This window comes from Leucopleurus acutus (genome assembly GCF_964270905.1).
Source record: "Leucopleurus acutus genome assembly, chromosome: 12".
Lineage (NCBI taxonomy): Eukaryota > Metazoa > Chordata > Mammalia > Artiodactyla > Delphinidae > Leucopleurus > Leucopleurus acutus.
Window position 1 is genome coordinate 29,450,037 of NC_139154.1, and position 12,351 is coordinate 29,462,387.

The window sequence follows — 12,351 nt, forward strand, 5'->3', positions numbered from 1 at the left end:
ATCTCCGGGGAGAGCCGGGAAGGGGGAGAGGGCAGGGGCCAAGGGCACAGAGCAGACCGCCAGGCCGTGGAAGAACGCAGCCAACAACACATCTGGAGTTGAGGGAGGAATCTGGCACAGTGTTTTTTACAGTCTTACTGGAAAAATTAATTCAAACCGGGCTTTGTCTAAGCACCCCCTCGTGGCCTGAAACCTGGAGAAAGGACCATAAACAAAGTGCACTGATAAAGGACAGAGTGTGAAGCTGTGAGGAGGTGTCCGGTGGGGAGCCCTGGGGAGGACGTCTTATCTAACATCTTCATTAGTGACCTGGAAGGAGCAGTAAACAGCACATTAATTAAATTTCCAGATGATACTAAATTTGCAGGTGCTACAGAAAGTCAGTGAGGACAGAGAAACAATACAGATGGGATCCAAAGAGGTCAGTCAGGAGTGTAAGAAACAATCCAGGATTCTGATTCCAAAACAAGAAGCTAATCAGAAACTTGCCCTCCATTCTGGAACTCCATCTAACTTCTATCAGATGACTGCACGAGAACAATGCAGGCGGCCCTTGTGGTCTGAACTCTCACTGCCCAAGCCCTCAGTACCCAAAATCAGGAGCCTGATGAATTCAGCAAGGCTCAGATGCACCCCCAGCAGTCAGAACTCTCCTCACCTGCTATCCAAAACTCAGAAGCCCAAACAGATTCTGGGCATGTGGCACGTGTCACACAACTCGGTGCCTAGAGGAATAAGAGCAGTGGGTTTGGGACATTGGGACGAGCAACTGAATACTGGGTCTATAAAATACAATCTACTTCTAAAGAGATAATGGGGGCCTGTGTTACGATCTGTGACCTCATTGGCCTCTAAACCCCAATATTTGAACATTATTACAAACATCACTCAAAAGTGGGGGCCATTACATCTCTATTCTTTATGACAAAAACCAACAGGAAAAAAACATCTTTATAACAAGGAATGTTTGTGAAATCCTTGCCCAGAAACAACATCCTTGAAGCCTGAAGCCCTGCGGGTCAGGTGCTCCGGAGCCGAGCTGCACAGATTCAAATCCCGGCTCCACTGCTAATAGGACCACCAGCCTGTAAATCACTGCAACAAAGTCCTCGCTGGGAAAGTGCACATAAAGCAGGATTAAACTAAAATCTAGACAGCTGGTGCACCCCATGCTCACTGCAGAGTTACCCACAATAGCCAGGACGCAGAAGCAACCCAAGTACCCACCGATGGGTGAATGGACAAAGGAGATGTGGTGAGTACACACAGTGGAGTACGATTCAGCTGTGAAAAGGACATCCTCATCAGCGACACTGTGGATGGACCTGGAGGGCACCATGCTAAGTGAAATGAGTCCAATGAAGAAAGATCCCACATGTATGTGGGATCTGGAAAAAAAAAGAACAAGCTCACAGATACAGAGAACAGATGGGTGGTCGCCAGAGGTGGGGGTGTGGGTGGGAGAATTGGGTGAAGAGGGTCAAAAGGTACAAACCTCAAGTTGCAAGATAAATGGCTCCTGGGCAGGTAATGTACGGCACAGCAACTATAGTTAACAATACTGTGTTGGATATTTGAAAGTCGCCAAGAGCATTTAACTGTACGGGTATCAAATCGTTACACTGTACACCCAACACTAACATGATGTTATATGTCAACTATATCTCAATAAACTGGGAGAAATTCTAATAGCAGAAAACCAGATAGTTCACATAACGCTTGGGCCGGTGCCTGGCGGCTTAGCGTTAAAGGGCAGGTGTCATGGTCAACGTCACCAGCACATTCCCTCATGGGTAAAACAGGATGGTAACAGTGACGGTGAGAGCCACCGTCAGTGCACGGCTTCCCAGTAAGCGCCGTGAGCCGTGAAGCAGGGGCCTCGAGCCCAGTCTTCTGGGCGAGCCCACTCCCCACACACCCGATGCCGGCCAGGCCCTCTGATGGGCTGCACCTCACCCCTGCACCCCGCAGTCCAGGCCGTCCAGAAGCTTTGCTTCCTCTTCGCGGGAAGGCAAGCGGCACATGAGCCGGAGGTGGGTACAGGGTGCTTCTCTTTGCCAGGCCACCTCATACTCATCACTCACAGATAAGCTGTTCATGGGAACAGGCAGCAACGACATGCGCAGTTTTTGGCAAAAAAGAGTTCATCACATCCATACCCTGAAGGAAACAGCACTGGAACGAAACAGTAACTTGACCCCAAAATCACAACCAACAGCCTCCGTGGTCAACATTCCACGTGGCTGGTTTCCCATCGCTCACCAGACAAAGTGACCCCAGTGAAGTACATCCACCTGAACCCCAGACCGAAGAGGATGTGACGAAATACACACCCTCACGTTCATGCAGCACACGCATCCCGCACGCACGGCACACATTCAACTGCAGACCCACCAGGCTCCCACCCCCCAGTGAAATCATCTTCATCTGACACTGGTCAGCGCACAGCTATCCCAGTGAAGAGAGGCCCATCAGTTCTATTTTTGTTAGTCACAAAAAACGAGAGCCCACAAAATCTATAAGCGTTAAATGGAGTACAAACCATTTCCATCTCCAAGCCCATTCTTCTTGGCCTGGAGTGAGAAGGAAAGACGAGCTGGCACTGCCGGGACCTCCCATGTCTGCAGGGCCAGGGGCCGACCCGGTGCAGGGCTCCTCGGGGCTCCCCAAAGAGACTGCTCCCCCCGGAGAATGTCCTGACCTCTTTCTTTTCAACACACTCTTCCTTGGCACTGGGATCATAAGAAAACTTACCTCTCCCCTTGCCTAGCTGAGCACCTACACCCTGAAAGAAGGCGTCAGTCTTTCCACATCTGCACAGAAAACACAAAGTCGGTGTCAGCTGGGGGCACGCAGCCCACGTGCTGGGGAAAGACGAGGTGGCGTGTGGGGCAGGGTCCTTCCCGGGCCTCCTCTACTCAGCAGAGCAGGCGACAGTGTGGTGGACTCTAGTTTCTCTCCCTGCTCCTCGGGGACGCCATTCTTCTTAAAAACCTCAACCATTTTATCTCAGAATTATGGTTTCATAAGGAGGGGCCTTAAATCGTTCTTTTCCCGGGAAAACCTACTTCCTCCCTTTGCTTATTTTCACAAAGTAACCATTTAAACTCAAAAAATGCTATTTTCTTATTTGACGCAGAGATCAATGGGAAACTGCAGCTGTAAACAGAAACAACCGCATTCCGATCTGCTGCTACCGGAGACCCCTAGACGGGCAGCTAGAGGGACTCTTAGCACCTCACTGCTCAGGTGACCCATGGAGTCTGGGAGGATGGGAACGGTGACACGCGAGCGGGGAGGGCTCCCAACATCACCCGAGGGACGTGGTGGACAGAAGCCACACTCACCAACGTACCTCTCAACAAAGCCCCACCATGTCACCCTGGGCCATATTTTAGGGAGTCATCATACAAGCCCAAAGGATACTGATTCCTCTTAAAACTTAACTGTTCTCACAGGCAATTATTGACAGGGGAGCCGGCAGTGAATCCCACCCTCACTTATGGGAGATGGCCAAAGACCGGCCGCAGGGCAGCTCACGGTGGGACCAGGCCGGGGTCGGGCTCTGAATCTGCCACGGTTCCCCTCCCCCCTCCCCCTGCCCTCCATGGTGCCCTGGCTGCAGGACCGGCACAGACTTCTGACTACGCATTCGAGGACAGGACCCCGACGCGGTTTTCCAGCTGTGCCCACTGAACGGGCTGCCATCAGTGTCGTCTTGCACCTGCCCTGTGGGATGTGCTGTGGCTCTCGGAGCCCGGTACTCAGTCTCACATCTTCCCACCCTCAGCTCTTACTGCAATGTCTTAAGCACAACAGAAACTCCAAGAAATAATGATTTAAAAATATGAAATGGGAGTGAATGTCTAAAGCCAGAAACTTGTACTACACTGGTGTGGCCTCAGGATGGATCAGCAGGCTCTAAATAGCCCTCTCATGTGTGCAACTCCGACTGAAAAGGCGCTGTCTGGCAGTCAAGGGCACCGCCCGGAACCAGAATCCAACGCTCAAATCCCAAGTCTGACCCCACCAGACGCATGACCTTGAGAAAGTCACTCAGCCTTCCGATGCCTCAGTTTCTTCATCAATAAAATGCGAACTTGATGAGCGGGTGCTCCTCCAAGTGTTTAAACAGTGTCTGACACCCACTGCCAGCAACACACACTGCAGCTACTGCCAGTCTCATGGCTGCTGATGGAGCAGGGACGGTTCTGCTGTAATGACTGTCATGAGCTTAAATGCAAGTCGTCACTCACCAAACCAACTCTATAAACCAAAAGTGGCAAAATCCATTAAAACCAAGACTGTTACAGTCTCCCAAGGCAACAGAAATAAAAGCAAAGTAAACAAATGGGACCTAATTAAACATAAGCTTTTACACAGCAAAGGAAACCATAAACAAAACAAAATGACAACCTACAGAATGGGAGAAAATATTTGCAAACAATGAGACCAACAAAGGCTTAATTTCCAAATTATACAAAGAGCTCATACAAGCTTGGTGCTTTGTGACCGCCTGGAGGGGTGGGATAGGGAGGGTGGGAGGGAGGGAGACGCAAGCGGGAAGAGATATGGGAATATATGTATATATATAACTGATTCATTTTGTTGTGAAGCTGAAACTAACATACCATTGTAAAGCAATTATACTCCAATAAAGATGTTAAAAAAAAAAAAAAACCAATCCTAGGTAAAAACAGTAATAAGATGTCGGTATTAAGCCAATCCTTTGAAGTAAAAAGTAATGGCATATAGGGTGTTAATAAAAAAAAAAAAAAAAAAAAAAAAAAAACTAAGGAACCATATGATCCAGCAATCCCACTCCTGGCCACATCCGGAAAAAACTCTAATTGGAAAAGACACACGCACCCCTATGTTCATAGCAGCACTATTTACAACAGCCAAGACAGGGAAGCAACCTAAGTGTCCACTGACAGATGAGTGGGTAAAGAAGATGTGGTACATATATACAATGGAATACTACGCACCCATAAAAAGAATGAAATACTGCCATTTGCAGCAACATGGATGGACCTAGAGATTATCAATACTAAGTGACGTTAAGTCAGACAGAGAAAAACAAATACCATATGATATCACTTACATGTGGAATCTAAAATATGATACAAATGAACTTATTTACAAAACAGAAATAGACTCACAGACACAGGAAAAAACTTATGGTTACCACAGGGGAAAAGGTGTGGGGGAGACAAATTAGGAGTTCGTGATTAACATATACACACTACTATATATAAAACAGATAAACAACAAGGACCTGCTGTATAGCACAGGGAACTGAATTCCATACCCTGCAATGAGCCATAAAGGGAAAGAATATGAAAAAGAATAGATAGATAGATAGATGTGGATAACTGAAGCATTTTGCTGCACACCAGAAACTAACACAACTTTGTAAATCAACTATACTCCAATAAAAAACAAAAGCAAAAACAGAAAACCAAGACCACTGAGGCCCTCACGGCCTCTGGCTCCTTCTGGGAACCCAGGAACTGGCGGGCAGGCGAAGCTATACCTCGGCTCCGCTCGGTGTTTAAAAGGAGGAGGAGCCCCCACCACTGAAGGCCACAGACAAGCTCTCAGAGTGATCAGAGGGTGCGCCTCCCTCCCATCGTCGGAACCGTCCCACATGGGCACGGCACAGAGCCAGAGATGAAGGGCCAGGCCTAAGACACGGCTCACTGCACCAGCCAGGGCACTGGGACCAGCCGGGTTCCCCCGATGCCCCAACCCAGGCCCTCAGAGGACCCCACTGGGGCCTAGGGCGCCGCCGTGGCTCATTCCACGGGTCAGGCGGGGACAGAGGCAGGGATCCTCCAACTGGAGGGCGAGGCCGAGGTGAGAGGAGGCTGTCTAAGGACAGGAACACCAGCCCATCCATCCGGGGTCTTTGGACTTGGCCAGGGAGGTGAAGGCAGGAGACGGTGCCAGGACCTGGGAGGCTGCCCGCCGGAGGGGTGCCGGGGAAGGGCCGTGTCACTGCCAAGTCTTTCCTGCTACACTAGGAGCCTCCGTCCGTTTAGAACAAAGGCCCCGCCTCATCCTCCCCGGGCCACGCCTAAGCCAGGCAGAGGGTCCATCCTGCACGGAAACCTGCAGACTGGCCCGCGTCTGCCTAAAGGGATCGGGGTGCTGTCCGAAAGGTCCCCGCACGTCTCGGGTGGTCATGAGATGCAGGCGAGTCTGCATTCCCCTCAGAACCACGACACCCACTGGAGGCTATAAATGACGGTTTCGGTACGCTCGATAGAGACAGCACGTTGATCCTGTGGCCTCGAGCACCCCAGCGCCTACCCCTGAAGGTTCTGTGCCCCAAACTCAGGAGCTCCCGTGGTGGTGGGACGGCTGGAGGGGCATCAGGGCTGAGGTGCTCCTGAGGGACCCTGCGGGCTGTGCCAGGCCGGGGCCACCACCGCTCCCAGAGAAACTCAGCAGGACCAGGCCGGGCGCCCGTGAAGACCTGGGCTGCCGGGGCCCCCCGAACCCTCACACACCCAGCCTGAGCCCTCCTTGCTCCTTGCTTCCAAATAATGGCGTGGGTCGAACTGCACCCATTTTACAGGCGAAATCGCCAGATGCTACCAGGGAGGCCAGGATGGAGAGCTGGGAAGCGGCTGGGAAGCAGGGCCCACTGCCCATCTCTGGTGGGGCCCCCTCTCCTCACCGCTGTCCCACCTCCACCTTAACGGGGAACTGCTGGAAAATAACTGGGGATGATCTGACAGAAAACACTGGACCGTCAGCATCTAGCGCCCTTTCCAGTTGTGCAGTCCCATGGCCTTGGGCCTCACTAACTACACGTGAGCTACAGAGAGGTTCTCACGGAGGGGTCACATTCGCCTCCTGGTCTCCGGCGCTCTCCCCACTTAGGGCGCAAACACTGAGATTAACTCAGCATCCGTGGCATCTGGGCCTGGGTCTCCTGCTCATCTGCTCGGACATCTCAGCACCCTCATTCCAAAGAAACTCACCGCATCTTTTGAAATCCCAGAGACCAGTCTTTCAATTCAGTTTAAATCAGCCGATTCCATCCGTAACTGTTTTCTGAGCAGTGATTACACACAACTGTGTGAGTGAGCTTCCAAAAGGGGCCACATCCCACGTCCGCCCAACCACCTGCTCGGCGCCGTGCACACTCACCGCGGCCCTGGGCCGCATGGCCCCACGGAGCCAGCCTCACCCACCCACGTGCCCTCGTTCTGCTTCCACGGTGATGCATTTTCTTGTAAAATTATCAGAAAGAAAAGCTACAGTGTTTTTTTTTTAATCTTCATCCACGTAGAATAAGTTCCAAAAGAGTTTACTACTAATACAGCTTCCCTGCCAGCACCTGGACTCTGAGAACATATTTTCACAAAAATCCAGGTGATGGCTAAAGTCTGATTGACAGCAGTTATAGATCCCTATCGATAATCTGGAACAAGCTACATCTGTCACTTGCTCCTCCAATGACAGAGACATAAGCTAGGATAGATGGGTGTGTGGCTTGCTTGGAAAAGGAGTTTGAATGTCTAGTTTACTACAGCAAATTCACTATCATTTTTCAAGACAGAGAACATAACTCTGCAAGAAGTTTTTTGCCTGCAAGTAGTACTTGGGCTGTGCAAGAGGATTTAATGCTGCTTTATTCACCCTCCCTCCTCAGCAGGAGAAAAAAAAGGCGTGGAGGGAGGTTTTCTCACCTGCATTTATAAACGTAAGTTGTGAGTTAATCCAATTCTCTGTAGTTATTTACAAGGCCACTGTGATATTTATTCCAGAGTGTGTGTGTTTGTGTGCACACGTGCACACGCATGCGTGCATCTATCATAGTACAGACTTCTACTGACTTGCGGGGGGGGGTTGCATGTTGCAATAAACAGACATAATTTAAACACTGCTATTTATAAGAAAAATCAATTCCAAGATTCCTCAAGAGCAAACAGTTTCTAGACGCTCTGTGTGGAAGCCCACATCTCTGTGCTTCCTTTCTCCTTTCCTCCCAAAGCCAGAATCTGAATGCTAGTTACTGACAACGACAGAGTAACAACAATTAAGGAAGTCGTGTGGCCAGTTTAGCACCATAGACTTTGGACTGACACAAACGCTAAAACGTCCCAGAGACGGGAAGGCAGACGGTAGGCTGGGCAGAAGCCTATGAAGGATCGTGACCATACAGCACGCGTGAGCACCGAGAAGCTGTGATTCACTGGTCCTGCTATCACACGTACTGATAGGTGATGAGAAAGATGCAAGTCCAGCTGCCCTCCTGAGGGTGCGGTTAATTAAGGACGAGGGCAGCTACATCCACCCGTGGAGACCCTCGGGCACATCACTCCCACTCCCCGGGGTCAACGCTCCTGGAACAGCCATGATTCCAGCTTCAATTCTTGGGCTTTGGATTACAATAACCGCTTAGTATAATCTACATTTACCCACAGTATCACAACTTCTCTGTGAACGCAGCACTTCCCTGACCGGAACATCTTATACATCAGTGGGCGCACACAGACCCCTGGGGATACTCACTCTTGTTGTAGCAGGTGGCCAGCACTCCCTTGTCTGCAGGGCTGGCACTAATGTGCCAGATCTCACCCGCTTGATGGAGGAGCACATTTTTATTTATAATGTTATTCTCATCATCAAAGTCTATGATGTGGATCTACAAACACAAGGAAAGAGAATGTCAGAACCTCACACAGTTTCCACATGACTTCATGGAACACAGTGACTACAGGAATAATAATCAGATGCATCTTTCACATCTTTACTTAACAGTTATTCTTACTACACTAACAGTATACACTTAAGACAAGTGTGAAATCCCCACAAAGTATTGTTACGATTTGCAGCTACAGAACCCTGCCCCCTGCCACATCAACTCCTAAAGAGACAAGACACCAAAAGCTGCGTCCCCACCTCGCTTGGTTAGGCCATGGCTGGTGCTAGGGCCAGAGTCTTCCAGGATGGTGCCACCAAGCCAAGACTGTCCCAGACCTGCTGCACAGCTGTGGGAGGAGAACGGGGCAGGGCACTGCTGCCTGATGAGGCCCAGTCTTAGCCCTGCTCTGCCCACTCTGTAGTGGGCACAATTTAACTCACGTCGGAAAGAAATGAGGCAGGAAGGGGTGAGAAAGCACTGCGTGTTAGCACATCTTAAACCTCTTTTTAAAAACAAAGCCAACAGCTGTCAATGCTTCTGATCATATAACACTGATTATAACAACATGACATTTTAGCCACTAAACGAAAAGTTACATGTGCTATCACCATGCTTTTCTGGATAATTTTTAGAGGAATGGAAATGATGTCCACGTTCACTCTCTTATCAACAGTCAAGTCACTGGAAAAAATAAAATTAAACATTTTAAAAATAAATTTATACTTGTAATCATGAATCTGCACAAAGATTTATATCCAAGAATGTTCACTGTGGCACTGACTGTCATAATGAAAAATTAGAAGCCACCTAAATGTCTGGCAACAGGGAATTGTTCAAATAAACTGTAGTACTTGACTGTAATATAATACTATGAAGCCATCCATTCTACTATAAAAACTATTTAGTCCCAGGGAAGAGGGTCCGTAACATATATCCAAGGAGAAAAGAACCAGTAAGAGAACCGCACACACGCACCACACACTTTCTGTTAAAAGCAAGCACATCTGAATGAGAGAACCAGAAAGCGACTGGTTACCTTTGGGTGGTGGGCTTATAGCGGCTTTTCCTTTACTTCCTTGTGGTTTGTTTTCATTTTTAACATTTCTCATGATTAATATGCACTACTTTGCAGTCAAACATTAAATGATATTTTAAAAACTGTTTCCATGACACCCGAAGCGTCTCCACTCTGCACTTGCTCAGGGCCTCTCTCTTCTCGGCTGCTTCCTTTGTACAGTGTCCTCATGTGAAAACAACCCCCGGTACCTTAAGGGGTCGCTCTGGACTCAGAGTAGAATTCAAATCCCGCCGTTCCCACTTACAGCCTGTGTGACCCCAAGCCTCAGTGTCCCCGAGAATACAATGCAGGTGAAGGGACAAAGCTCCTGGGATTGCTGGGACCAAGAGGTCGTGCAGGGCTGATCTCAGAGTCGGGAGGCACACACACTAGCTCCCGCCCTTCTCTGGGGGAGGGAGATTAAAAACCATGACTGTTGTTTTTATCTTTAAAACTACTTTCAGTCAGTTTCTCCCAGCACTCATAGCCCAATGTAGTTTTCACAGTGGGTTTGGAAATACTGGTGGACAGCTTCTACATTCTAAAAGTTATATGTGAACACAGACTAAAAGGCAATACACAAAATCAGGCAGAATTTTTGTGTTGTTAGGGTGAACAGGAAATTTTTTTCTTAAGTATTTGACGTTTCCTCCTTATCAGAAAATCCATGAACACTTAAAAATGAGGCACTTAAATGTACAATTCTTCCTCTCCCCAGAGCTCTCCCTCTGCAGTACCCTGAAGCATCGGGACCAACACCCGGGGGAGCACAAGAGCTCTGGCTCCTCCTCTGCTGGCTCTGTGGACCCAGGTGCCAGGTGAGCGCACAGCCCCCCCTGCACACCTGCAGCTCCTGGCTGGGAGCCGTCCTTCCACCGGACCTCTGACCTCTGTGCCCATACTTTGCGCTCCTCTGGAGGACCTGCTCCGTCTGGGGAAGGCTATTCCTTCTTGTGAAGACCAGAAGCACATGGGGTCCAAACAGGCTCTAGTACGTGATCCCAGCTGGTCTTCCTCTGGGCTCGTTTCTTACCCGCTCAGGCACACACAAGTCAGCCTCTGCCCTAGACGGCTGGGCGTTGGGAGGAGTCCAAGACCCCCCCCACACACACAGGTCCACCTCTCCTAACCTGACAGTCTGATACTATGGCCCTTAACCTTCATCATTAAGCTTGGGAGTCCCAGCATTCTTCCATGTCCTCACCTACAGCAGGCTCATGGACGGGTCCAAAGGATACGTCTTCATGAGATGTTGTAATCCGGGTACGCTCGGAGAGAACGGTAGGACATCATCACCACAAACAAGTAGGGATCAAAAGAATAATGACTAATATGCAAAATGCGACAGGCACCGAGCTAGTTTACACACGCTGGTTCCTTTAATCCTAAAAAGAGCCCTGTGATAATACGATAACCTATCATTATTAGCCACGACTACAGGGGAAGAAACCAAGGTTTACGGAGCTGGAGTATCACGGTTCATTCGGTTAGAAATGGGATTCCAGAGCCTGTGCTAAGAGCCTCCACACCGTCGGGGCACGGGATACCCCACCCTCCCCGACACTGGGCTTCGCACTGCAGCGGGGCAGCAAGAGTAGCAGGCAGCTCCTGACTCGGAAGAAAGAGACGGTAACTTAACTGCCTGTCCTCAGGGCACCACCCTCTGCCCAGCTCACACAACGTACACAGCAATGTTCTGTTGCATAAACATATGCAGTTACAGGCCAATTACAAAAACAAGTACTACAGTGGAGAAAACACTATGATTAAGGTGAGTGCAAAAGATTATGGGGGCACAAAAGACAGAACATTTAGTGTTGGCTCAGAGGGTGGGGAAGACGTGTGGTTGTCTGGGTAGTGTGTAAATGTTACTTTAAATTCTTTACGCAATTGCTGAGCTTGGAAAATGCTTCCAAGGGCTTGTAATGAAGCTCAAGGTCATATCTTTTGTATTACCATTATTAAAATTTTAAAGTTGGACTTACCAGTGCAGGGCTAAGGGCACAGATGACACTATAAAAATTTAGAAGCCAGAGTTATAAAACGTATTAGGAAGCCTGTAAAGATGATCTTAATCAAGCCCCCTCATCTTCCTGCAGAATCAGGGCTCAGAGAAAGCTGTCCCTGTCCAAAGTACCCATCACTGGAGCACGTGACTCCAGGCCGCTGCCCTCTGTGTGCTTCTTTTCTTATTGAACTCAAGGTAAACTCTTAAAAATTCAAAAACAAACAAAAAAAAGTGTTGTAAAATTGGAAAGGAAAAAGCGAAAGCTCGCCTCCGGGGGAAAGTTAAGGATCCTCCCTTCTCGCTTCCAGAAATTGCCCTGGATCCAGCCTCACCAGAAACCCAGCTCTTCCTGATGCTTCCTTAACAGGAGCATAAGTTCCTGTAGTCATTAAAGGAGGGGGAAGGATGGGGGGGGTCAGGGGGAGGGGGGGAGATGGGGGGAGGGAGGGAGATGGGGTGGGGGGGCGGAGGGGGACAGGAGGGGGACAGGGGAGAAATGGAGGCTCAGTCTGGAGTGGGGCTGGGAACCTGAATTTCTAACAAACACCTCCGGTGATTCTGAGGGTGGCCAAATACAGGACCTGCAGGCAGAGAGGGCACATGAGCAAAGCTGTCCTCGGTCAA

The 12,351-nt window shown here is 49.4% G+C and overlaps 1 protein-coding gene across 3 annotated transcripts in view; it reads right to left on the reverse strand.

The window, feature by feature from the left end:
• The window catches only part of EIPR1 (EARP complex and GARP complex interacting protein 1), an 88,057-nt gene that overhangs the window by 67,146 nt on the left and 8,560 nt on the right, over positions 1 to 12,351 (reverse strand). For all 3 annotated transcript variants that reach the window (XM_082851467.1, XM_082851469.1, XM_082851468.1), the window contains one exon: positions 8,530 to 8,662. In XM_082851467.1, coding sequence (XP_082707593.1) covers positions 8,530 to 8,662 — 133 coding nt within the window. The remainder of the gene's footprint in view (positions 1 to 8,529; positions 8,663 to 12,351) is intronic.